This window comes from Apodemus sylvaticus, chromosome 1 (genome assembly GCF_947179515.1).
Source record: "Apodemus sylvaticus chromosome 1, mApoSyl1.1, whole genome shotgun sequence".
Lineage (NCBI taxonomy): Eukaryota > Metazoa > Chordata > Mammalia > Rodentia > Muridae > Apodemus > Apodemus sylvaticus.
The window spans coordinates 33113838-33136986 of record NC_067472.1 but is presented as its reverse complement, the minus strand read 5'-3'; the positions used below and the strand labels follow the sequence as shown (position 1 = coordinate 33136986).

The 23149-nt window shown below is 44.6% G+C and overlaps 5 protein-coding genes across 5 annotated transcripts; all 5 read right to left on the bottom strand.

The window, feature by feature from the left end:
- Positions 1-1586: 1586 nt before the first annotated feature.
- Positions 1587-2376, bottom strand: LOC127677656 (RNA-binding protein PNO1-like). Its single transcript, XM_052172691.1, has one exon. The coding sequence runs from the start codon at positions 2374-2376 to the stop codon at positions 1624-1626; it is 753 nt and encodes a 250-aa protein (XP_052028651.1). The 3' UTR covers positions 1587-1623.
- A 4399-nt stretch (positions 2377-6775) lies between these two features.
- Positions 6776-7566, bottom strand: LOC127677645 (RNA-binding protein PNO1-like). The gene has a single exon (XM_052172683.1). The coding sequence runs from the start codon at positions 7564-7566 to the stop codon at positions 6814-6816; it is 753 nt and encodes a 250-aa protein (XP_052028643.1). The 3' UTR covers positions 6776-6813.
- A 4395-nt stretch (positions 7567-11961) lies between these two features.
- On the bottom strand, positions 11962-12766 carry LOC127677634 (RNA-binding protein PNO1-like). Its single transcript, XM_052172676.1, has one exon. The coding sequence runs from the start codon at positions 12764-12766 to the stop codon at positions 12014-12016; it is 753 nt and encodes a 250-aa protein (XP_052028636.1). The 3' UTR covers positions 11962-12013.
- Positions 12767-17205: 4439 nt separating this feature from the next.
- Positions 17206-17958, bottom strand: LOC127677624 (RNA-binding protein PNO1-like). Its single transcript, XM_052172667.1, has one exon. The coding sequence runs from the start codon at positions 17956-17958 to the stop codon at positions 17206-17208; it is 753 nt and encodes a 250-aa protein (XP_052028627.1).
- A 4438-nt stretch (positions 17959-22396) lies between these two features.
- On the bottom strand, positions 22397-23149 carry LOC127677613 (RNA-binding protein PNO1-like). Its single transcript, XM_052172657.1, has one exon. It carries the CDS (start codon positions 23147-23149, stop codon positions 22397-22399), a length of 753 nt encoding a protein of 250 aa, XP_052028617.1.

The following is a 23149-nucleotide window of genomic DNA, read 5'->3' as shown; positions in this document are numbered from 1 at the left end:
AAGGCGTGCAGCACCACTGCCCAGCTTCCTGCCTGTGGTGGGGCTCTACCAGAGAAGAGTGCTCAGACACAATTGTAAGCCAATCGGAAGTCTTTATTATATTTTTGTTGGTGAGAGTAGTCTTTAACAGCTGAGCCATCTCTCCAGCTCTTTGCCCCCACCCCCATGGATGAGCTAGGGGAAGGACTGAAGGAGCTGAAGGGTATCACAACCCCATAGGAAGAACAGTGTCAACTAACCAGAATACCCAGAGTTCCTAGGGACTAAAGCACCAATCAAGAGTACACTTGGAGGGAGCCTTGGCTTCAGCCTCTTATGTACCAGAGGATGGCCTTTTCAGACATACATGAGAGAGGAGGTCCTAGGTCCTGTGGAGGTTTGATACTCCAGTGTAGGGGGATGCTAGAGGGGTGATGTGGGAGTGGGTGAGTGGGCAGATAGGCAAAGGGGAGGGGGAGAAGGGGTATAAAATGGGGGATTGTGGAGGGGTAACCGAAAGGAGGCTATCATCAGAAATGTAAACAAATAAAATGATTAATAAAAAAGAAAAGCCTTTATTAGCTGGCTAGAGACTATACCAGATGTTCAGTGGGGATTTTAAGCACAAAAATCATATTCTGGCTTGCTATTCTTCAGGTTAACCAGAAGCACAACTACAGAAATGAAAAGAGCAAGGCGAGCACATTTAGAGACTTTCCTAGAACTGTGAACTTTGGTGGATCAGGTCTTTGTTTGCATTTTATCAGGTGGGGCTGGCTCTCTATGTGCTGAGTTGTACGGCCTGAGTGGCTCCTCCATCCTGGAGTCAGCTGTGCTAAGGTCTGGGCCCTGTTCCGTTCCCCACTGGTCTTAGAGAATGAGTGAAATCATAGGCACCTCCTGTTTTAGATCTAGGAACCGGTTATTCATCAGAGCAGAGTGAGAAATAAAGGCCCAGCCAGTGCTGATAGCAGAGCAGTTAGCCAGGGCCCAAGCGAACACAGGCTGCTATCAATTCTTTCTCCAAACATGGCAAGATTTTCTCTAATTGCCCTTGGTCAGTTAGCATGAAAAACAACAGGTTTCTCGAAAAGTCATACCTAGGTATTTAAACCTCATGAGAAGTCTAAGCCTCTCCATTGTTTGTTTGTTTTTTGTTTTTTTAATTATTTGAAAAATGACATTTATTGAACTTGTGAAGGGCTGTTATTTTATAAATTTCACAGGAAAGTGCAAAGATAAGCACATAGAGTTCAATAGTGCAAGTTACTGATAGGACCCAATCCTGAAATAGTCAGTGCCCAGTACCAAGAATTATGATTCATTTTTAATTAAAAATTTCAGAGTTTATATAAGTTTGTAAGTTTAGGGGTAAATCTATAACCAAAAAGTTGTAAGCAAACAGTTACCTGCAAATGATAGGGTTTTAAACTCTGTGGTATCCTTACACTTTATATCGTATTTAAATTATCAGTATTACATCGTATTTAAATTGTCCTAGAAGCAAGCAGCTGGGTGCAAGTCCTGTCAAAACTTCCTTTTCTGCTTCTGCTCTGGCTGAGAGCTGAGAAGGCTCCTGAGCTGCAAGTAGCTGGGAAATTCTTCCCATGGTTGTCTGTGAGCATCCCAAGGGGCCCTGGAAAATCAGAACCCATCTGCTGATCTGCTGGCCACAGCTCGGATCTTGCCATACACCTTTGATGGAGGACTTCCCAGGATGAGGTTACAAATGGCTCTTCTTGCCATCTTGATGTTTTGGAAAGAGCCAAGAATGTGAACTTTCACATCTGCCAAAACAATCCGCGTCCCTGTTCTATTCTCTATGGTAAATTTGGTTTTTCCTCCTTTGCCAGCAATTCTTCCTATGGCCCTTGACAGGTGGTCTCCTTTCAGGGGCTTAACGTCAGTTATTTCAAAAGACTCTAGGAAGAGGGCATCTACCCGAATGAGGGCAAGTGCATCCTCCACCTGAAAGCCAAGGACAAAGGCTTTCACAAAGTCTGTGGCTTTTGTCAGGGCGAGGACATCCTTGGTGTCTTTACAAGTCCTGATTTCTACATTACTTGATTCCAGGTTAAAGCTTATCTGAAGTCCCAGATGTTCTACAATCGGAGTAAATATCTTCATCCAGTTTTCTTTCAGTGGTGTGTATCTGTTAGCTGGGACGGGGATTTTTCTCCTTTCTTCTTTCCCAGTCAGGAGCTGATCACCAGAGAGCAGGAAGACTGGCCCCTCCACCAACTGTGCCTCTTCCTTGTCCGTGTGTCCGGCTTCTCCCTTCTGTCCCTCAGCTGCGGACTGCCCAGCCTGTGGCACCTTCGCCCGGCGGCCCCTTCTGTGCCTGACAGGAATAAAGTCGTCCTCCATCCCATTGTTTTGCATCTCCATCTCGGCCATGTTAACCCCGGCAAGTTCAACTAGCAGAACAGGTGCCACCTCTTCAGTTTTATAGGACCATTTCTGCAAGGAAATGTGTTGTTTTAATTCAGAAAAGGAGACTTTGTTTTGAGTCAGGGTTTCCCTGTATAGCCCTGGATGTCCTGGAACTCACTCTGTAGGCCAGGCTGGCCTCGAACTCAGAAATACGCCTGGCCTGTCTCTGCCTCCCAGTGTGCTGGGATTACAGACTTGTGCCACCAAGGGCAGGCAAGAGACTTTTAATACCTGTAGGGCCTGTTCAATCTGTCTGTTTTGTTTGGAAAACCCCAGAAGAGTCACATTTAGTCAAAACATTAGTACATACCTACCAAGTAGTCTCAGACGTCCAGTAATATTGTTGTTATCCATATAAATTAACCCTTAAGGCAGAATAGCAGGCATCAGAATAAGGGGAAATGCCTAGGTTAAAAGTTGGATATTAAATGGATTTTACTTGGATAGTAGACGAGATTTAGCCCCTTGTAAGTCCCTTAACATTATCTTGGGCTGCCTCAGTCACTGTGAGTTATGTCGATGGGCTGATGATCTCATCAGTTCCTATTCCTATGTAGTCCAGGGACTGAGTGAGTGTCAAAGCATAACCAGCAATCCTAGCTGGTTTTTGGCTGGGAATGATTAACTCTATTCCCAGGATCCCTTCGTGCAGCATAGAGTCTGCTTCCTAAGTTTATTCTCATGTGCTAAAGGCCAGGATCTTTACTCGAAATTTTCAGGAAGCCTCAGATTTACAACCCCCATGTCAGTGGAATCTCCCTTGTTTGTGGCAAGCAGGGTCCCCAGTTAAAGGGCATGCATAGCATTGTAAACTTTGTATTTCTATCTCAAAATATAAATTGCCATATCATCTCCTGTCTGTATACAGCCAGACACTTCAAGTAGACATCAGCAAATAAAGCTCACCCTGGCTAATCCCTTTACTGCATGTGCCTTTCTCAGGTTCCAGTGCAGGCCTGAGCACAGTGGCGCTTGGACCAAGGCCTTGCATTCATATCTGTGGCACAAAATGTAAGACTCAGGAGGAGGTGCACAGGTAGGGAGTGGAAGGGCCTGGGGCTCCTTTAAATCTTATTTACAATGGACTCATAGTCCAGAGACAGTCTGTTTTCCAACTGTCAGCAATGACCCAAGGCTTCCTTTCTTGTCCCGGGTGCAGCAGTTGTGAAGACAACTGCTGTTATGCTGTTGGTCAGGGTATGTGTATTAGTCTGGGTTCTCTAGAGTCACAGATCGTATGGGCAGTCTCTATATAGTTAGGGAATTTACCAATGACTTACAGTGTGTAGTCCAACTCCTCAACAATTGTCAGCAGCAGCTGTATATGGAAGTCCAAGGATCTTGCAGTTGCTCTGTCCCACGAGGCAAGCAGGCAAGGAAGAGAGATTCAATCTTCCTTCTTCCAATGTCCTTATATAGATCTCCAGCAGAGGGTGGAGCCCAGATTAAGGCTGTAGTTCTCCAGCAGAGGGTGTGGCCCAGATTAAAGGTGTGTACCACTGCACCTTTAATCCCAGATGATTTTGAACTCAGAGATTTTCTTGTCTTTTTGTTTGTTGGTTGGTTGGTTGGTTGGTTTTGGATTTGGTTTTTTCATGACAGGGTTTCTCTGTATAGCTCTGGCTGTCCTGGAACTCACTCTGTAGACCAGGCAGGCCTCAAACTCAGAAATCCCCCTGCCTCTGCCTACTGAGTGCTGGGATTAAAGGTGTGCACCACCACTGCCCAGGTTCTTGTTGTTTTTGGTTGGTTGGACGTTTTTTGTTTGTTTGTTTGTTTTGTTTTGTTTTGGTTTTTTTTTTTTTTTTTTTTCCTGAGACAGGTTTTCTCTGTGTAGCCCTGTGTATCTTGGAACTCACTCTGTAGAGCAGGCTGGCCTAGAAATCAGAAATCCGCCTGCCTCCGGCTCCCAAGTGCTAGAAATAAAGGCGTGCACCACCACTGCCCAGCTTCTTTTTGTTTTTAGGACAATCTTTTAGTATGCAGCTCCAGGGAGCCTGGTACTTACTATATGGTTGAACATATCCTTGAGTTTGTGGTAATCCTCAGCCTCCTGAGTGTCAGGATCACAGTTATGCCAAACCATTCCAATTCTAAGTTATCGTCTATGATGGCATATGTCAATGGAATACTTCAGAAACTAATCTCGCTTTGTTGTGTGGTTCTGAGTGAATATCTTTGGGCAAGGACCGAACACGTGTAAGCACAGATATTACCAAATGTTTCTAGAATTTTTATCCCTCGCCCCCAGCAAACACATATTTTAAGATTTCTGCGAATTCGCTGTACCTGTTTGTCCTTCAGATAACCTTGGTCCCAAAAATTAACCAGCTGAAATTAGCCAATAAACCAGCCCATTGTTCCAATACTCCCTCTCTAAAAGCACACTTTGAGGAGTTTTCCTTGGTTGTTGTTTCAGATCCAGGCCTAAGTATTAGCCTTTGTTGTGGATGCGGTTTTCATCATATAGAGGACAGTCACATCAAAATGCTTTTGATAGTCTCTGCATTACTGTTAGGGATTCCAGTCTACCCAATCCTGCTTGGAAAATGGTGGAGTTGGAGGTTGGTGGTAGAGCACAGTAAATGACTAGTTCCAGAGAGGGTGACCGTGAAAGAGACCAATCTGGAAACAATTACTCTGAGGGATTATAATATTTCACTGAGGAAAAAGGTAATCTGTTTTGCAAAACGAGAGCTTAGATTTACTCAGCAAACCGATACAGAAATAAGCGAAAGAAGGGCATTGACTTGGCATGTAAAGAACCGAAATGGAATGCACCGGCCCAGGGATGATATAAGCTTCCTGTCTGCAGTGGGGCATCCCCCAGAGAAGAATGCTTAGACACGGTTGTAAGCCAATCGGAAGTCTTTATTATATTTTTGTTGGTGAGAGTAGTCTTTAACAGCTGAGCCATCTCTCCAGCTCTTTGCCCCCACCCCCATGGATGAGCTAGGGGAAGGACTGAAGGAGCTGAAGGGTATCACAACCCCATAGGAAGAACAGTGTCAACTAACCAGAATACCCAGAGTTCCCAGGGACTAAAGCACCAATCAAGAGTACACTTGGAGGGAGCCTTGGCTTCAGCCTCTTATGTACCAGAGGATGGCCTTTTCAGACATACATGAGAGAGGAGGTCCTAGGTCCTGTGGAGGTTTGATACTCCAGTGTAGGGGGATGCTAGAGGGGTGATGTGGGAGTGGGTGAGTGGGCAGATAGGCAAAGGGGAGGGGGAGAAGGGGTATAAAATGGGGGATTGTGGAGGGGTAACCGAAAGGAGGCTATCATCGGAAATGTAAACAAATGAAATGATTAATATAAAAGGAAAGTCTTGATTAGATGGCTAGAGACTATACCAGGTGTTCAGTGTGGATTTTAAGCACAAAAATCACATTCTGGGTTGGTATTCTTCAGGTTAACCAGAAGCACAACTACAGAAACCAAGAAAGCAAGGTCAGCACATTTAGAGACTTTCCTAGAACTGTGAACTTTGGTGGATCAGGTCTTTGTTTGCATTTTATCAGGTGGGGCTGGCTCTCTATGTGCTGAGTTGTACGGCCTGAGTGGCTCCTCCATCCTGGAGTCAGCTGTGCTAAGGTCTGGGCCCTGTTACATTCCCCACTGGTCTTAGAGAATGAGTGAAATCATAGGCACCTCCTGTTTTAGATCTAGGAACCGGTTATTCATCAGAGCAGAGTGAGAAATAAAGGCCCAGCCAGTGCTGATAGCAGAGCAGTTAGCCAGGGCCCAAGCGAACACAGGCTGCTATCAATTCTTTCTCCAAACATGGCAAGATTTTCTCTAATTGCCCTTGGTCAGTTAGCATGAAAAACAACAGGTTTCTCGAAAAGTCATACCTAGGTATTTAAACCTCATGAGAAGTCTAAGCCACTCCATTGTTTGTTTGTTTTTTGTTTTTTTAATTATTTGAAAAATGACATTTATTGAACTTGTGAAGGGCTGTTATTTTATAAATTTCACAGGAAAGTGCAAGGATAAGCACATAGAGTTCAATAGTGCAAGTTACTGATAGGACCCAATCCTGAAATAGTCAGTGCCCAGTACCAAGAATTATGATTCATTTTTAATTAAAAAATTCAGAGTTTATATAAGTTTGTAAGTTTAGGGGTAAATCTATAACCAAAAAGTTGTAAGCAAACAGTTACCTACAAATGATAGGGTTTTAAACTCTGTGGTATCCTTACACTTTATATCGTATTTAAATTATCAGTATTACATCGTATTTAAATTGTCCTAGAAGCAAGCAGCTGGGTGCAAGTCCTGTCAAAACTTCCTTTTCTGCTTCTGCTCTGGCTGAGAGCTGAGAAGGCTCCTGAGCTGCAAGTAGCTGGGAAATTCTTCCCATGGTTGTCTGTGAGCATCCCAAGGGGCCCTGGAAAATCAGAACCCATCTGCTGATCTGCTGGCCACAGCTCGGATCTTGCCATACACCTTTGATGGAGGACTTCCCAGGATGAGGTTACAAATGGCTCTTCTTGCCATCTTGATGTTTTGGAAAGAGCCAAGAATGTGAACTTTCACATCTGCCAAAACAATCCGCGTCCCTGTTCTATTCTCTATGGTAAATTTGGTTTTTCCTCCTTTGCCAGCAATTCTTCCTATGGCCCTTGACAGGTGGTCTCCTTTCAGGGGCTTAACGTCAGTTATTTCAAAAGACTCTAGGAAGAGGGCATCTACCCGAATGAGGGCAAGTGCATCCTCCACCTGAAAGCCAAGGACAAAGGCTTTCACAAAGTCTGTGGCTTTTGTCAGGGCGAGGACATCCTTGGTGTCTTTACAAGTCCTGATTTCTACATTACTTGATTCCAGGTTAAAGCTTATCTGAAGTCCCAGATGTTCTACAATCGGAGTAAATATCTTCATCCAGTTTTCTTTCAGTGGTGTGTATCTGTTAGCTGGGACGGGGATTCTTCTCCTTTCTTCTTTCCCAGTCAGGAGCTGATCACCAGAGAGCGGGAAGACTGGCCTCTCCACCAACTGTGCCTCTTCCTTGTCCGTGTGTCCGGCTTCTCCCTTCTGTCCCTCAGCTGCGGACTGCCCAGCCTGTGGCACCTTCGCCCGGCGGCCCCTTCTGTGCCTGACAGGAATAAAGTCGTCCTCCATCCCATTGTTTTGCATCTCCATCTCGGCCATGTTAACCCCGGCAAGTTCAACTAGCAGAACAGGTGCCACCTCTTCAGTTTTATAGGACCATTTCTGCAAGGAAATGTGTTGTTTTAATTCAGAAAAGGAGACTTTGTTTTGAGTCAGGGTTTCCCTGTATAGCCCTGGATGTCCTGGAACTCACTCTGTAGGCCAGGCTGGCCTCGAACTCAGAAATACGCCTGGCCTGTCTCTGCCTCCCAGTGTGCTGGGATTACAGACTTGTGCCACCAAGGGCAGGCAAGAGACTTTTAATACCTGTAGGGCCTGTTCAATCTGTCTGTTTTGTTTGGAAAACCTCAGAAGAGTCACATTTAGTCAAAACATTAGTACATACCTACCAAGTAGTCTCAGACGTCCAGTAATATTGTTGTTATCCATATAAATTAACCCTTAAGGCAGAATAGCAGGCATCAGAAGAAGGGGAAATGCCTAGGTTAAAAGTTGGATATTAAATGGATTTTACTTGGATAGTAGACGAGATTTAGCCCCTTGTAAGTCCCTTAACATTATCTTGGGCTGCCTCAGTCACTGTGAGTTATGTCGATGGGCTGATGATCTCATCAGTTCCTATTCCCATGTAGTCCAGGGACTGAGTGAGTGTCAAAGCATAACCAGCAATCCTAGCTGGTTTTTGGCTGGGAATGATTAACTCTATCCCCAGGATCCCTTCCTGCAGCATAGAGTCTGCTTCCTAAGTTTATTCTCATGTGCTAAAGGCCAGGATCTTTACTCGAAATTTTCAGGAAGCCTCAGATTTACAACCCCCATGTCAGTGGAATCTCCCTTGTTTCTGGCAAGCAGGGTCCCCAGTTAAAGGGCATGCATAGCATTGTAAACTTTGTATTTCTATCTCAAAATATAAATTGCCATATCATCTCCTGTCTGTATACAACCAGACACTTCAAGTAGACATCAGCAAATAAAGCTCACCCTAGCTAATCCCTTTACTGCATGTGCCTTTCTCAGGTTCCAGTGCAGGCCTGAGCACAGTGGCTCTTGGACCAAGGCCTTGCATTCATATCTGTGGCACAAAATGTAAGACTCAGGAGGAGGTGCACAGGTAGGGAGTGGAAGGGCCTGGGGCTCCTTTAAATCTTATTTACAATGGACTCATAGTCCAGAGACAGTCTGTTTTCCAACTGTCAGCAATGACCCAAGGCTTCCTTTCTTGTCCCGGGTGCAGCAGTTGTGAAGACAACTGCTGTTATGCTGTTGGTCAGGGTATGTGTATTAGTCTGGGTTCTCTAGAGTCACAGATCGTATGGGCAGTCTCTATATAGTTAGGGAATTTACCAATGACTTACAGTGTGTAGTCCAACTCCTCAACAATTGTCAGCAGCAGCTGTATATGGAAGTCCAAGGATCTTGCAGTTGCTCTGTCCCACGAGGCAAGCAGGCAAGGAAGAGAGATTCAATCTTCCTTCTTCCAATGTCCTTATATAGGTCTCCAGCAGAGGGTGGAGCCCAGATTAAGGCTGTAGTTCTCCAGCAGAGGGTGTGGCCCAGATTAAAGGTGTGTACCACTGCACCTTTAATCCCAGATGATTTTGAACTCAGAGATTTTCTTGTCTTTTTGTTTGTTGGTTGGTTGGTTGGTTGGTTTTGGATTTGGTTTTTTCATGACAGGGTTTCTCTGTATAGCTCTGGCTGTCCTGGAACTCACTCTGTAGAGCAGGCAGGCCTCAAACTCAGAAATCCCCCTGCCTCTGCCTACTGAGTGCTGGGATTAAAGGTGTGCACCACCACTGCCCAGGTTCTTGTTGTTTTTGGTTGGTTGGACGTTTTTTGTTTGTTTGTTTGTTTTGTTTTGTTTTGTTATTTTGTTTTTTGTTTTTTTTTTGTTTTTCCTGAGACAGGTTTTCTCTGTGTAGCCCTGTCTATCTTGGAACTCACTCTGTAGAGCAGGCTGGCCTAGAAATCAGAAATCTGCCTGCCTCCGGCTCCCACGTGCTAGAAATAAAGGCGTGCACCACCACTGCCCAGCTTCTTTTTGTTTTTAGGACAATCTTTTAGTATGCAGCTCCAGGGAGCCTGGTACTTACTATATGGTTGAACATATCCTTGAGTTTGTGGTAATCCTCAGCCTCCTGAGTGTCAGGATCACAGTTATGCCAAACCATTCCAATTCTAAGTTATCGTCTATGATGGCATATGTCAATGGAATACTTCAGAAACTAATCTCGCTTTGTTGTGTGGTTCTGAGTGAATATCTTTGGGCAACGACCGAACACGTGTAAGCACAGATATTACCAAATGTTTCTAGAATTTTTATCCCTCGCCCCCAGCAAACACATATTTTAAGATTTCTGCGAATTCGCTGTACCTGTTTGTCCTTCAGATAACCTTGGTCCCAAAAATTAACCAGCTGAAATTAGCCAATAAACCAGCCCATTGTTCCAATACTCCCTCTCTAAAAGCACACTTTGAGGAGTTTTCCTTGGTTGTTGTTTCAGATCCAGGCCTAAGTATTAGCCTTTGTTGTGGATGCGGTTTTCATCATATAGAGGACAGTCACATCAAAATGCTTTTGATAGTCTCTGCATTACTGTTAGGGATTCCAGTCTACCCAATCCTGCTTGGAAAATGGTGGAGTTGGAGGTTGGTGGTAGAGCACAGTAAATGACTAGTTCCAGAGAGGGTGACCGTGAAAGAGACCAATCTGGAAACAATTACTCTGAGGGATTATAATATTTCACTGAGGAAAAAGGTAATCTGTTTTGCAAAACGAGAGCTTAGATTTACTCAGCAAACCGATACAGAAATAAGCGAAAGAAGGGCATTGACTTGGCATGTAAAGAACCGAAATGGAATGCACTGGCCCAGGGATGATATAAGCTTCCTGCCTGCAGTGGGGCATCCCCCAGAGAAGAATGCTTAGACACGGTTGTAAGCCAATCGGAAGTCTTTATTATATTTTTGTTGGTGAGAGTAGTCTTTAACAGCTGAGCCATCTCTCCAGCTCTTTGCTCCCACCCCCATGGATGAGCTAGGGGAAGGACTGAAGGAGCTGAAGGGTATCACAACCCCATAGGAAGAACAGTGTCAACTAACCAGAATACCCAGAGTTCCCAGGGACTAAAGCACCAATCAAGAGTACACTTGGAGGGAGCCTTGGCTTCAGCCTCTTATGTACCAGAGGATGGCCTTTTCAGACATACATGAGAGAGGAGGTCCTAGGTCCTGTGGAGGTTTGATACTCCAGTGTAGGGGGATGCTAGAGGGGTGATGTGGGAGTGGGTGAGTGGGCAGATAGGCAAAGGGGAGGGGGAGAAGGGGTATAAAATGGGGGATTGTGGAGGGGTAACCGAAAGGAGGCTATCATCGGAAATGTAAACAAATGAAATGATTAATATAAAAGGAAAGTCTTGATTAGATGGCTAGAGACTATACCAGGTGTTCAGTGTGGATTTTAAGCACAAAAATCACATTCTGGGTTGGTATTCTTCAGGTTAACCAGAAGCACAACTACAGAAACCAAGAAAGCAAGGCCAGCACATTTAGAGACTTTCCTAGAACTGTGAACTTTGGTGGATCAGGTCTTTGTTTGCATTTTATCAGGCGGGGCTGGCTCTCTATGTGCTGAGTTGTACGGCCTGAGTGGCTCCTCCATCCTGGAGTCAGCTGTGCTAAGGTCTGGGCCCTGTTACATTCCCCACTGGTCTTAGAGAATGAGTGAAATCATAGGCACCTCCTGTTTTAGATCTAGGAACCGGTTATTCACCAGAGCAGAGTGAGAAATAAAGGCCCAGCCAGTGCTGATAGCAGAGCAGTTAGCCAGGGCCCAAGCGAACACAGGCTGCTATCAATTCTTTCTCCAAACATGGCAAGATTTTCTCTAATTGCCCTTGGTCAGTTAGCATGAAAAACAACAGGTTTCTCGAAAAGTCATACCTAGGTATTTAAACCTCATGAGAAGTCTAAGCCTCTCCATTGTTTGTTTGTTTTTTGTTTTTTTAATTATTTGAAAAATGACATTTATTGAACTTGTGAAGGGCTGTTATTTTATAAATTTCACAGGAAAGTGCAAAGATAAGCACATAGAGTTCAATAGTGCAAGTTACTTATAGGACCCAATCCTGAAATAGTCAGTGCCCAGTAACAAGAATTATGATTCATTTTTAATTAAAAATTTCAGAGTTTATATAAGTTTGTAAGTTTAGGGGTAAATCTATAACCAAAAAGTTGTAAGCAAACAGTTACCTGCAAATGATAGGGTTTTAAACTCTGTGGTATCCTTACACTTTATATCGTATTTAAATTATCAGTATTATATCGTATTTAAATTGTCCTAGAAGCAAGCAGCTGGGTGCAAGTCCTGTCAAAACTTCCTTTTCTGCTTCTGCTCTGGCTGAGAGCTGAGAAGGCTCCTGAGCTGCAAGTAGCTGGGAAATTCTTCCCATGGTTGTCTGTGAGCATCCCAAGGGGCCCTGGAAAATCAGAACCCATCTGCTGATCTGCTGGCCACAGCTCGGATCTTGCCATACACCTTTGATGGAGGACTTCCCAGGATGAGGTTACAAATGGCTCTTCTTGCCTTCTTGATGTTTTGGAAAGAGCCAAGAATGTGAACTTTCACATCTGCCAAAACAATCCGCGTCCCTGTTCTATTCTCTATGGTAAATTTGGTTTTTCCTCCTTTGCCAGCAATTCTTCCTATGGCCCTTGACAGGTGGTCTCCTTTCAGGGGCTTAACGTCAGTTATTTCAAAAGACTCTAGGAAGAGGGCATCTACCCGAATGAGGGCAAGTGCATCCTCCACCTGAAAGCCAAGGACAAAGGCTTTCACAAAGTCTGTGGCTTTTGTCAGGGCGAGGACATCCTTGGTGTCTTTACAAGTCCTGATTTCTACATTACTTGATTCCAGGTTAAAGCTTATCTGAAGTCCCAGATGTTCTACAATCGGAGTAAATATCTTCATCCAGTTTTCTTTCAGTGGTGTGTATCTGTTAGCTGGGACGGGGATTCTTCTCCTTTCTTCTTTCCCAGTAAGGAGCTGATCACCAGAGAGCGGGAAGACTGGCCTCTCCACCAACTGTGCCTCTTCCTTGTCCGTGTGTCCGGCTTCTCCCTTCTGTCCCTCAGCTGCGGACTGCCCAGCCTGTGGCACCTTCGCCCGGCGGCCCCTTCTGTGCCTGACAGGAATAAAGTCGTCCTCCATCCCATTGTTTTGCATCCCCATCTCGGCCATGTTATCCCCGGCAAGTTCAACTAGCAGAACAGGTGCCACCTCTTCAGTTTTATAGGACCATTTCTGCAAGGAAATGTGTTGTTTTAATTCAGAAAAGGAGACTTTGTTTTGAGTCAGGGTTTCCCTGTATAGCCCTGGATGTCCTGGAACTCACTCTGTAGGCCAGGCTGGCCTCGAACTCAGAAATACGCCTGGCCTGTCTCTGCCTCCCAGTGTGCTGGGATTACAGACTTGTGCCACCAAGGGCAGGCAAGAGACTTTTAATACCTGTAGGGCCTGTTCAATCTGTCTGTTTTGTTTGGAAAACCTCAGAAGAGTCACATTTAGTCAAAACATTAGTACATACCTACCAAGTAGTCTCAGACGTCCAGTAATATTGTTGTTATCCATATAAATTAACCCTTAAGGCAGAATAGCAGGCATCAGAATAAGGGGAAATGCCTAGGTTAAAAGTTGGATATTAAATGGATTTTACTTGGATAGTAGACGAGATTTAGCCCCTTGTAAGTCCCTTAACATTATCTTGGGCTGCCTCAGTCACTGTGAGTTATGTCGATGGGCTGATGATCTCATCAGTTCCTATTCCCATGTAGTCCAGGGACTGAGTGAGTGTCAAAGCATAACCAGCAATCCTAGCTGGTTTTTTGGCTGGGAATGATTAACTCTATCCCCAGGATCCCTTCCTGCAGCATAGAGTCTGCTTCCTAAGTTTATTCTCATGTGCTAAAGGCCAGGATCTTTACTCGAAATTTTCAGGAAGCCTCAGATTTACAACCCCCATGTCAGTGGAATCTCCCTTGTTTCTGGCAAGCAGGGTCCCCAGTTAAAGGGCATGCATAGCATTGTAAACTTTGTATTTCTATCTCAAAATATAAATTGCCATATCATCTCCTGTCTGTATACAACCAGACACTTCAAGTAGACATCAGCAAATAAAGCTCACCCTAGCTAATCCCTTTACTGCATGTGCCTTTCTCAGGTTCCAGTGCAGGCCTGAGCACAGTGGCGCTTGGACCAAGGCCTTGCATTCATATCTGTGGCACAAAATGTAAGACTCAGGAGGAGGTGCACAGGTAGGGAGTGGAAGGGCCTGGGGCTCCTTTAAATCTTATTTACAATGGACTCATAGTCCAGAGACAGTCTGTTTTCCAACTGTCAGCAATTACCCAAGGCTTCCTTTCTTGTCCCGGGTGCAGCAGTTGTGAAGACAACTGCTGTTATGCTGTTGGTCAGGGTATGTGTATTAGTCTGGGTTCTCTAGAGTCACAGATCGTATGGGCAGTCTCTATATAGTTAGGGAATTTACCAATGACTTACAGTGTGTAGTCCAACTCCTCAACAATTGTCAGCAGCAGCTGTATATGGAAGTCCAAGGATCTTGCAGTTGCTCTGTCCCACGAGGCAAGCAGGCAAGGAAGAGAGATTCAATCTTCCTTCTTCCAATGTCCTTATATAGGTCTCCAGCAGAGGGTGGAGCCCAGATTAAGGCTGTAGTTCTCCAGCAGAGGGTGTGGCCCAGATTAAAGGTGTGTACCACTGCACCTTTAATCCCAGATGATTTTGAACTCAGAGATTTTCTTGTCTTTTTGTTTGTTGGTTGGTTGGTTGGTTGGTTTTGGATTTGGTTTTTTCATGACAGGGTTTCTCTGTATAGCTCTGGCTGTCCTGGAACTCACTCTGTAGAGCAGGCAGGCCTCAAACTCAGAAATCCCCCTGCCTCTGCCTACTGAGTGCTGGGATTAAAGGTGTGCACCACCACTGCCCAGGTTCTTGTTGTTTTTGGTTGGTTGGACGTTTTTTGTTTGTTTGTTTGTTTTGTTTTGTTTTGGTTTTTTGTTTTTTTTTTTTTTCCTGAGACAGGTTTTCTCTGTGTAGCCCTGTGTATCTTGGAACTCACTCTGTAGAGCAGGCTGGCCTAGAAATCAGAAATCCGCCTGCCTCCGGCTCCCAAGTGCTAGAAATAAAGGCGTGCACCACCACTGCCCAGCTTCTTTTTGTTTTTAGGACAATCTTTTAGTATGCAGCTCCAGGGAGCCTGGTACTTACTATATGGTTGAACATATCCTTGAATTTGTGGTAATCCTCAGCCTCCTGAGTGTCAGGATCACAGTTATGCCAAACCATTCCAATTCTAAGTTATCGTCTATGATGGCATATGTCAATGGAATACTTCAGAAACTAATCTCGCTTTGTTGTGTGGTTCTGAGTGAATATCTTTGGGCAAGGACCGAACACGTGTAAGCACAGATATTACCAAATGTTTCTAGAATTTTTATCCCTCGCCCCCAGCAAACACATATTTTAAGATTTCTGCGAATTCGCTGTACCTGTTTGTCCTTCAGATAACCTTGGTCCCAAAAATTAACCAGCTGAAATTAGCCAATAAACCAGCCCATTGTTCCAATACTCCCTCTCTAAAAGCACACTTTGAGGAGTTTTCCTTGGTTGTTGTTTCAGATCCAGGCCTACGTATTAGCCTTTGTTGTGGATGCGGTTTTCATCATATAGAGGACAGTCACATCAAAATGCTTTTGATAGTCTCTGCATTACTGTTAGGGATTCCAGTCTACCCAATCCTGCTTGGAAAATGGTGGAGTTGGAGGTTGGTGGTAGAGCACAGTAAATGACTAGTTCCAGAGAGGGTGACCGTGAAAGAGACCAATCTGGAAACAATTACTCTGAGGGATTATAATATTTCACTGAGGAAAAAGGTAATCTGTTTTGCAAAACGAGAGCTTAGATTTACTCAGCAAACCGATACAGAAATAAGCGAAAGAAGGGCATTGACTTGGCATGTAAAGAACCGAAATGGAATGCACCGGCCCAGGGATGATATAAGCTTCCTGTCTGCAGTGGGGCATCCCCCAGAGAAGAATGCTTAGACACGGTTGTAAGCCAATCGGAAGTCTTTATTATATTTTTGTTGGTGAGAGTAGTCTTTAACAGCTGAGCCATCTCTCCAGCTCTTTGCTCCCACCCCCATGGATGAGCTAGGGGAAGGACTGAAGGAGCTGAAGGGTATCACAACCCCATAGGAAGAACAGTGTCAACTAACCAGAATACCCAGAGTTCCCAGGGACTAAAGCACCAATCAAGAGTACACTTGGAGGGAGCCTTGGCTTCAGCCTCTTATGTACCAGAGGATGGCCTTTTCAGACATACATGAGAGAGGAGGTCCTAGGTCCTGTGGAGGTTTGATACTCCAGTGTAGGGGGATGCTAGAGGGGTGATGTGGGAGTGGGTGAGTGGGCAGATAGGCAAAGGGGAGGGGGAGAAGGGGTATAAAATGGGGGATTGTGGAGGGGTAACCGAAAGGAGGCTATCATCGGAAATGTAAACAAATGAAATGATTAATATAAAAGGAAAGTCTTGATTAGATGGCTAGAGACTATACCAGGTGTTCAGTGTGGATTTTAAGCACAAAAATCACATTCTGGGTTGGTATTCTTCAGGTTAACCAGAAGCACAACTACAGAAACCAAGAAAGCAAGGTCAGCACATTTAGAGACTTTCCTAGAACTGTGAACTTTGGTGGGTCAGGTCTTTGTTTGCATTTTATCAGGTGGGGCTGGCTCTCTATGTGCTGAGTTGTACGGCCTGAGTGGCTCCTCCATCCTGGAGTCAGCTGTGCTAAGGTCTGGGCCCTGTTACATTCCCCACTGGTCTTAGAGAATGAGTGAAATCATAGGCACCTCCTGTTTTAGATCTAGGAACCGGTTATTCATCAGAGCAGAGTGAGAAATAAAGGCCCAGCCAGTGTTGATAGCAGAGCAGTTAGCCAGGGCCCAAGCGAACACAGGCTGCTATCAATTCTTTCTCCAAACATGGCAAGATTTTCTCTAATTGCCCTTGGTCAGTTAGCATGAAAAACAACAGGTTTCTCGAAAAGTCATACCTAGGTATTTAAACCTCATGAGAAGTCTAAGCCTCTCCATTGTTTGTTTGTTTTTTGTTTTTTTAATTATTTGAAAAATGACATTTATTGAACTTGTGAAGGGCTGTTATTTTATAAATTTCACAGGAAAGTGCAAAGATAAGCACATAGAGTTCAATAGTGCAAGTTACTGATAGGACCCAATCCTGAAATAGTCAGTGCCCAGTACCAAGAATTATGATTCATTTCTAATTAAAAATTTCAGAGTTTATATAAGTTTGTAAGTTTAGGGGTAAATCTATAACCAAAAAGTTGTAAGCAAACAGTTACCTGCAAATGATAGGGTTTTAAACTCTGTGGTATCCTTACACTTTATATCGTATTTAAATTATCAGTATTACATCGTATTTAAATTGTCCTAGAAGCAAGCAGCTGGGTGCAAGTCCTGTCAAAACTTCCTTTTCTGCTTCTGCTCTGGCTGAGAGCTGAGAAGGCTCCTGAGCTGCAAGTAGCTGGGAAATTCTTCCCATGGTTGTCTGTGAGCATCCCAAGGGGCCCTGGAAAATCAGAACCCATCTGCTGATCTGCTGTCCACAGCTCGGATCTTGCCATACACCTTTGATGGAGGACTTCCCAGGATGAGGTTACAAATGGCTCTTCTTGCCATCTTGATGTTTTGGAAAGAGCCAAGAATGTGAACTTTCACATCTGCCAAAACAATCCGCGTCCCTGTTCTATTCTCTATGGTAAATTTGGTTTTTCCTCCTTTGCCAGCAATTCTTCCTATGGCCCTTGACAGGTGGTCTCCTTTCAGGGGCTTAACGTCAGTTATTTCAAAAGACTCTAGGAAGAGGGCATCTACCCGAATGAGGGCAAGTGCATCCTCCACCTGAAAGCCAAGGACAAAGGCTTTCACAAAGTCTGTGGCTTTTGTCAGGGCGAGGACATCCTTGGTGTCTTTACAAGTCCTGATTTCTACATTACTTGATTCCAGGTTAAAGCTTATCTGAAGTCCCAGATGTTCTACAATCGGAGTAAATATCTTCATCCAGTTTTCTTTCAGTGGTGTGTATCTGTTAGCTGGGACGGGGATTCTTCTCCTTTCTTCTTTCCCAGTCAGGAGCTGATCACCAGAGAGCGGGAAGACTGGCCTCTCCACCAACTGTGCCTCTTCCTTGTCCGTGTGTCCGGCTTCTCCCTTCTGTCCCTCAGCTGCGGACTGCCCAGCCTGTGGCACCTTCGCCCGGCGGCCCCTTCTGTGCCTGACAGGAATAAAGTCGTCCTCCATCCCATTGTTTTGCATCTCCATCTCGGCCATGTTAACCCCGGCAAGTTCAACTAGCAGAACAGGTGCCACCTCTTCAGTTTTATAGGACCATTTCTGCAAGGAAATGTGTTGTTTTAATTCAGAAAAGGAGACTTTGTTTTGAGTCAGGGTTTCCCTGTATAGCCCTGGATGTCCTGGAACTCACTCTGTAGGCCAGGCTGGCCTCGAACTCAGAAATACGCCTGGCCTGTCTCTGCCTCCCAGTGTGCTGGGATTACAGACTTGTGCCACCAACGGCAGGCAAGAGACTTTTAATACCTGTAGGGCCTGTTCAATCTGTCTGTTTTGTTTGGAAAACCTCAGAAGAGTCACATTTAGTCAAAACGTTAGTACATACCTACCAAGTAGTCTCAGACGTCCAGTAATATTGTTGTTATCCATATAAATTAACCCTTAAGGCAGAATAGCAGGCATCAGAATAAGGGGAAATGCCTAGGTTAAAAGTTGGATATTAAATGGATTTTACTTGGATAGTAGACGAGATTTAGCCCCTTGTAAGTCCCTTAACATTATCTTGGGCTGCCTCAGTCACTGTGAGTTATGTCGATGGGCTGATGATCTCATCAGTTCCTATTCCTATGTAGTCCAGGGACTGAGTGAGTGTCAAAAGCATAACCAGCAATCCTAGCTGGTTTTTGGCTGGGAATGATTAACTCTATCCCCAGGATCCCTTCCTGCAGCATAGAGTCTGCTTCCTAAGTTTATTCTCATGTGCTAAAGGCCAGGATCTTTACTCGAAATTTTCAGGAAGCCTCAGATTTACAACCCCCATGTCAGTGGAATCTCCCTTGTTTCTGGCAAGCAGGGTCCCCAGTTAAAGGGCATGCATAGCATTGTAAACTTTGTATTTCTATCTCAAAATATAAATTGCCATATCATCTCCTGTCTGTATACAACCAGACACTTCAAGTAGACATCAGCAAATAAAGCTCACCCTAGCTAATCCCTTTACTGCATGTGCCTTTCTCAGGTTCCAGTGCAGGCCTGAGCACAGTGGCGCTTGGACCAAGGCCTTGCATTCATATCTGTGGCACAAAATGTAAGACTCAGGAGGAGGTGCACAGGTAGGGAGTGGAAGGGCCTGGGGCTCCTTTAAATCTTATTTACAATGGACTCATAGTCCAGAGACAGTCTGTTTTCCAACTGTCAGCAATTACCCAAGGCTTCCTTTCTTGTCCCGGGTGCAGCAGTTGTGAAGACAACTGCTGTTATGCTGTTGGTCAGGGTATGTGTATTAGTCTGGGTTCTCTAGAGTCACAGATCGTATGGGCAGTCTCTATATAGTTAGGGAATTTACCAATGACTTACAGTGTGTAGTCCAACTCCTCAACAATTGTCAGCAGCAGCTGTATATGGAAGTCCAAGGATCTTGCAGTTGCTCTGTCCCACGAGGCAAGCAGGCAAGGAAGAGAGATTCAATCTTCCTTCTTCCAATGTCCTTATATAGGTCTCCAGCAGAGGGTGGAGCCCAGATTAAGGCTGTAGTTCTCCAGCAGAGGGTGTGGCCCAGATTAAAGGTGTGTACCACTGCACCTTTAATCCCAGATGATTTTGAACTCAGAGATTTTCTTGTCTTTTTGTTTGTTGGTTGGTTGGTTGGTTGGTTTTGGATTTGGTTTTTTCATGACAGGGTTTCTCTGTATAGCTCTGGCTGTCCTGGAACTCACTCTGTAGAGCAGGCAGGCCTCAAACTCAGAAATCCCCCTGCCTCTGCCTACTGAGTGCTGGGATTAAAGGTGTGCACCACCACTGCCCAGGTTCTTGTTGTTTTTGGTTGGTTGGACGTTTTTTGTTTGTTTGTTTGTTTTGTTTTGTTTTGGTTTTTTTTTTTTTTTTTTTTCCTGAGACAGGTTTTCTCTGTGTAGCCCTGTGTATCTTGGAACTCACTCTGTAGAGCAGGCTGGCCTAGAAATCAGAAATCCGCCTGCCTCCGGCTCCCAAGTGCTAGAAATAAAGGCGTGCACCACCACTGCCCAGCTTCTTTTTGTTTTTAGGACAATCTTTTAGTATGCAGCTCCAGGGAGCCTGGTACTTACTATATGGTTGAACATATCCTTGAGTTTGTGGTAATCCTCAGCCTCCTGAGTGTCAGGATCACAGTTATGCCAAACCATTCCAATTCTAAGTTATCGTCTATGATGGCATATGTCAATGGAATACTTCAGAAACTAATCTCGCTTTGTTGTGTGGTTCTGAGTGAATATCTTTGGGCAAGGACCGAACACGTGTAAGCACAGATATTACCAAATGTTTCTAGAATTTTTATCCCTCGCCCCCAGCAAACACATATTTTAAGATTTCTGCGAATTCGCTGTACCTGTTTGTCCTTCAGATAACCTTGGTCCCAAAAATTAACCAGCTGAAATTAGCCAATAAACCAGCCCATTGTTCCAATACTCCCTCTCTAAAAGCACACTTTGAGGAGTTTTCCTTGGTTGTTGTTTCAGATCCAGGCCTACGTATTAGCCTTTGTTGTGGATGCGGTTTTCATCATATAGAGGACAGTCACATCAAAATGCTTTTGATAGTCTCTGCATTACTGTTAGGGATTCCAGTCTACCCAATCCTGCTTGGAAAATGGTGGAGTTGGAGGTTGGTGGTAGAGCACAGTAAATGACTAGTTCCAGAGAGGGTGACCGTGAAAGAGACCAATCTGGAAACAATTACTCTGAGGGATTATAATATTTCACTGAGGAAAAAGGTAATCTGTTTTGCAAAACGAGAGCTTAGATTTACTCAGCAAACCGATACAGAAATAAGCGAAAGAAGGGCATTGACTTGGCATGTAAAGAACCGAAATGGAATGCACCGGCCCAGGGATGATATAAGCTTCCTGTCTGCAGTGGGGCATCCCCCAGAGAAGAATGCTTAGACACGGTTGTAAGCCAATCGGAAGTCTTTATTATATTTTTGTTGGTGAGAGTAGTCTTTAACAGCTGAGCCATCTCTCCAGCTCTTTGCTCCCACCCCCATGGATGAGCTAGGGGAAGGACTGAAGGAGCTGAAGGGTATCACAACCCCATAGGAAGAACAGTGTCAACTAACCAGAATACCCAGAGTTCCCAGGGACTAAAGCACCAATCAAGAGTACACTTGGAGGGAGCCTTGGCTTCAGCCTCTTATGTACCAGAGGATGGCCTTTTCAGACATACATGAGAGAGGAGGTCCTAGGTCCTGTGGAGGTTTGATACTCCAGTGTAGGGGGATGCTAGAGGGGTGATGTGGGAGTGGGTGAGTGGGCAGATAGGCAAAGGGGAGGGGGAGAAGGGGTATAAAATGGGGGATTGTGGAGGGGTAACCGAAAGGAGGCTATCATCGGAAATGTAAACAAATGAAATGATTAATATAAAAGGAAAGTCTTGATTAGATGGCTAGAGACTATACCAGGTGTTCAGTGTGGATTTTAAGCACAAAAATCACATTCTGGGTTGGTATTCTTCAGGTTAACCAGAAGCACAACTACAGAAACCAAGAAAGCAAGGTCAGCACATTTAGAGACTTTCCTAGAACTGTGAACTTTGGTGGGTCAGGTCTTTGTTTGCATTTTATCAGGTGGGGCTGGCTCTCTATGTGCTGAGTTGTACGGCCTGAGTGGCTCCTCCATCCTGGAGTCAGCTGTGCTAAGGTCTGGGCCCTGTTACATTCCCCACTGGTCTTAGAGAATGAGTGAAATCATAGGCACCTCCTGTTTTAGATCTAGGAACCGGTTATTCATCAGAGCAGAGTGAGAAATAAAGGCCCAGCCAGTGTTGATAGCAGAGCAGTTAGCCAGGGCCCAAGCGAACACAGGCTGCTATCAATTCTTTCTCCAAACATGGCAAGATTTTCTCTAATTGCCCTTGGTCAGTTAGCATGAAAAACAACAGGTTTCTCGAAAAGTCATACCTAGGTATTTAAACCTCATGAGAAGTCTAAGCCTCTCCATTGTTTGTTTGTTTTTTGTTTTTTTAATTATTTGAAAAATGACATTTATTGAACTTGTGAAGGGCTGTTATTTTATAAATTTCACAGGAAAGTGCAAAGATAAGCACATAGAGTTCAATAGTGCAAGTTACTGATAGGACCCAATCCTGAAATAGTCAGTGCCCAGTACCAAGAATTATGATTCATTTCTAATTAAAAATTTCAGAGTTTATATAAGTTTGTAAGTTTAGGGGTAAATCTATAACCAAAAAGTTGTAAGCAAACAGTTACCTGCAAATGATAGGGTTTTAAACTCTGTGGTATCCTTACACTTTATATCGTATTTAAATTATCAGTATTACATCGTATTTAAATTGTCCTAGAAGCAAGCAGCTGGGTGCAAGTCCTGTCAAAACTTCCTTTTCTGCTTCTGCTCTGGCTGAGAGCTGAGAAGGCTCCTGAGCTGCAAGTAGCTGGGAAATTCTTCCCATGGTTGTCTGTGAGCATCCCAAGGGGCCCTGGAAAATCAGAACCCATCTGCTGATCTGCTGTCCACAGCTCGGATCTTGCCATACACCTTTGATGGAGGACTTCCCAGGATGAGGTTACAAATGGCTCTTCTTGCCATCTTGATGTTTTGGAAAGAGCCAAGAATGTGAACTTTCACATCTGCCAAAACAATCCGCGTCCCTGTTCTATTCTCTATGGTAAATTTGGTTTTTCCTCCTTTGCCAGCAATTCTTCCTATGGCCCTTGACAGGTGGTCTCCTTTCAGGGGCTTAACGTCAGTTATTTCAAAAGACTCTAGGAAGAGGGCATCTACCCGAATGAGGGCAAGTGCATCCTCCACCTGAAAGCCAAGGACAAAGGCTTTCACAAAGTCTGTGGCTTTTGTCAGGGCGAGGACATCCTTGGTGTCTTTACAAGTCCTGATTTCTACATTACTTGATTCCAGGTTAAAGCTTATCTGAAGTCCCAGATGTTCTACAATCGGAGTAAATATCTTCATCCAGTTTTCTTTCAGTGGTGTGTATCTGTTAGCTGGGACGGGGATTCTTCTCCTTTCTTCTTTCCCAGTCAGGAGCTGATCACCAGAGAGCGGGAAGACTGGCCTCTCCACCAACTGTGCCTCTTCCTTGTCCGTGTGTCCGGCTTCTCCCTTCTGTCCCTCAGCTGCGGACTGCCCAGCCTGTGGCACCTTCGCCCGGCGGCCCCTTCTGTGCCTGACAGGAATAAAGTCGTCCTCCATCCCATTGTTTTGCATCTCCATCTCGGCCAT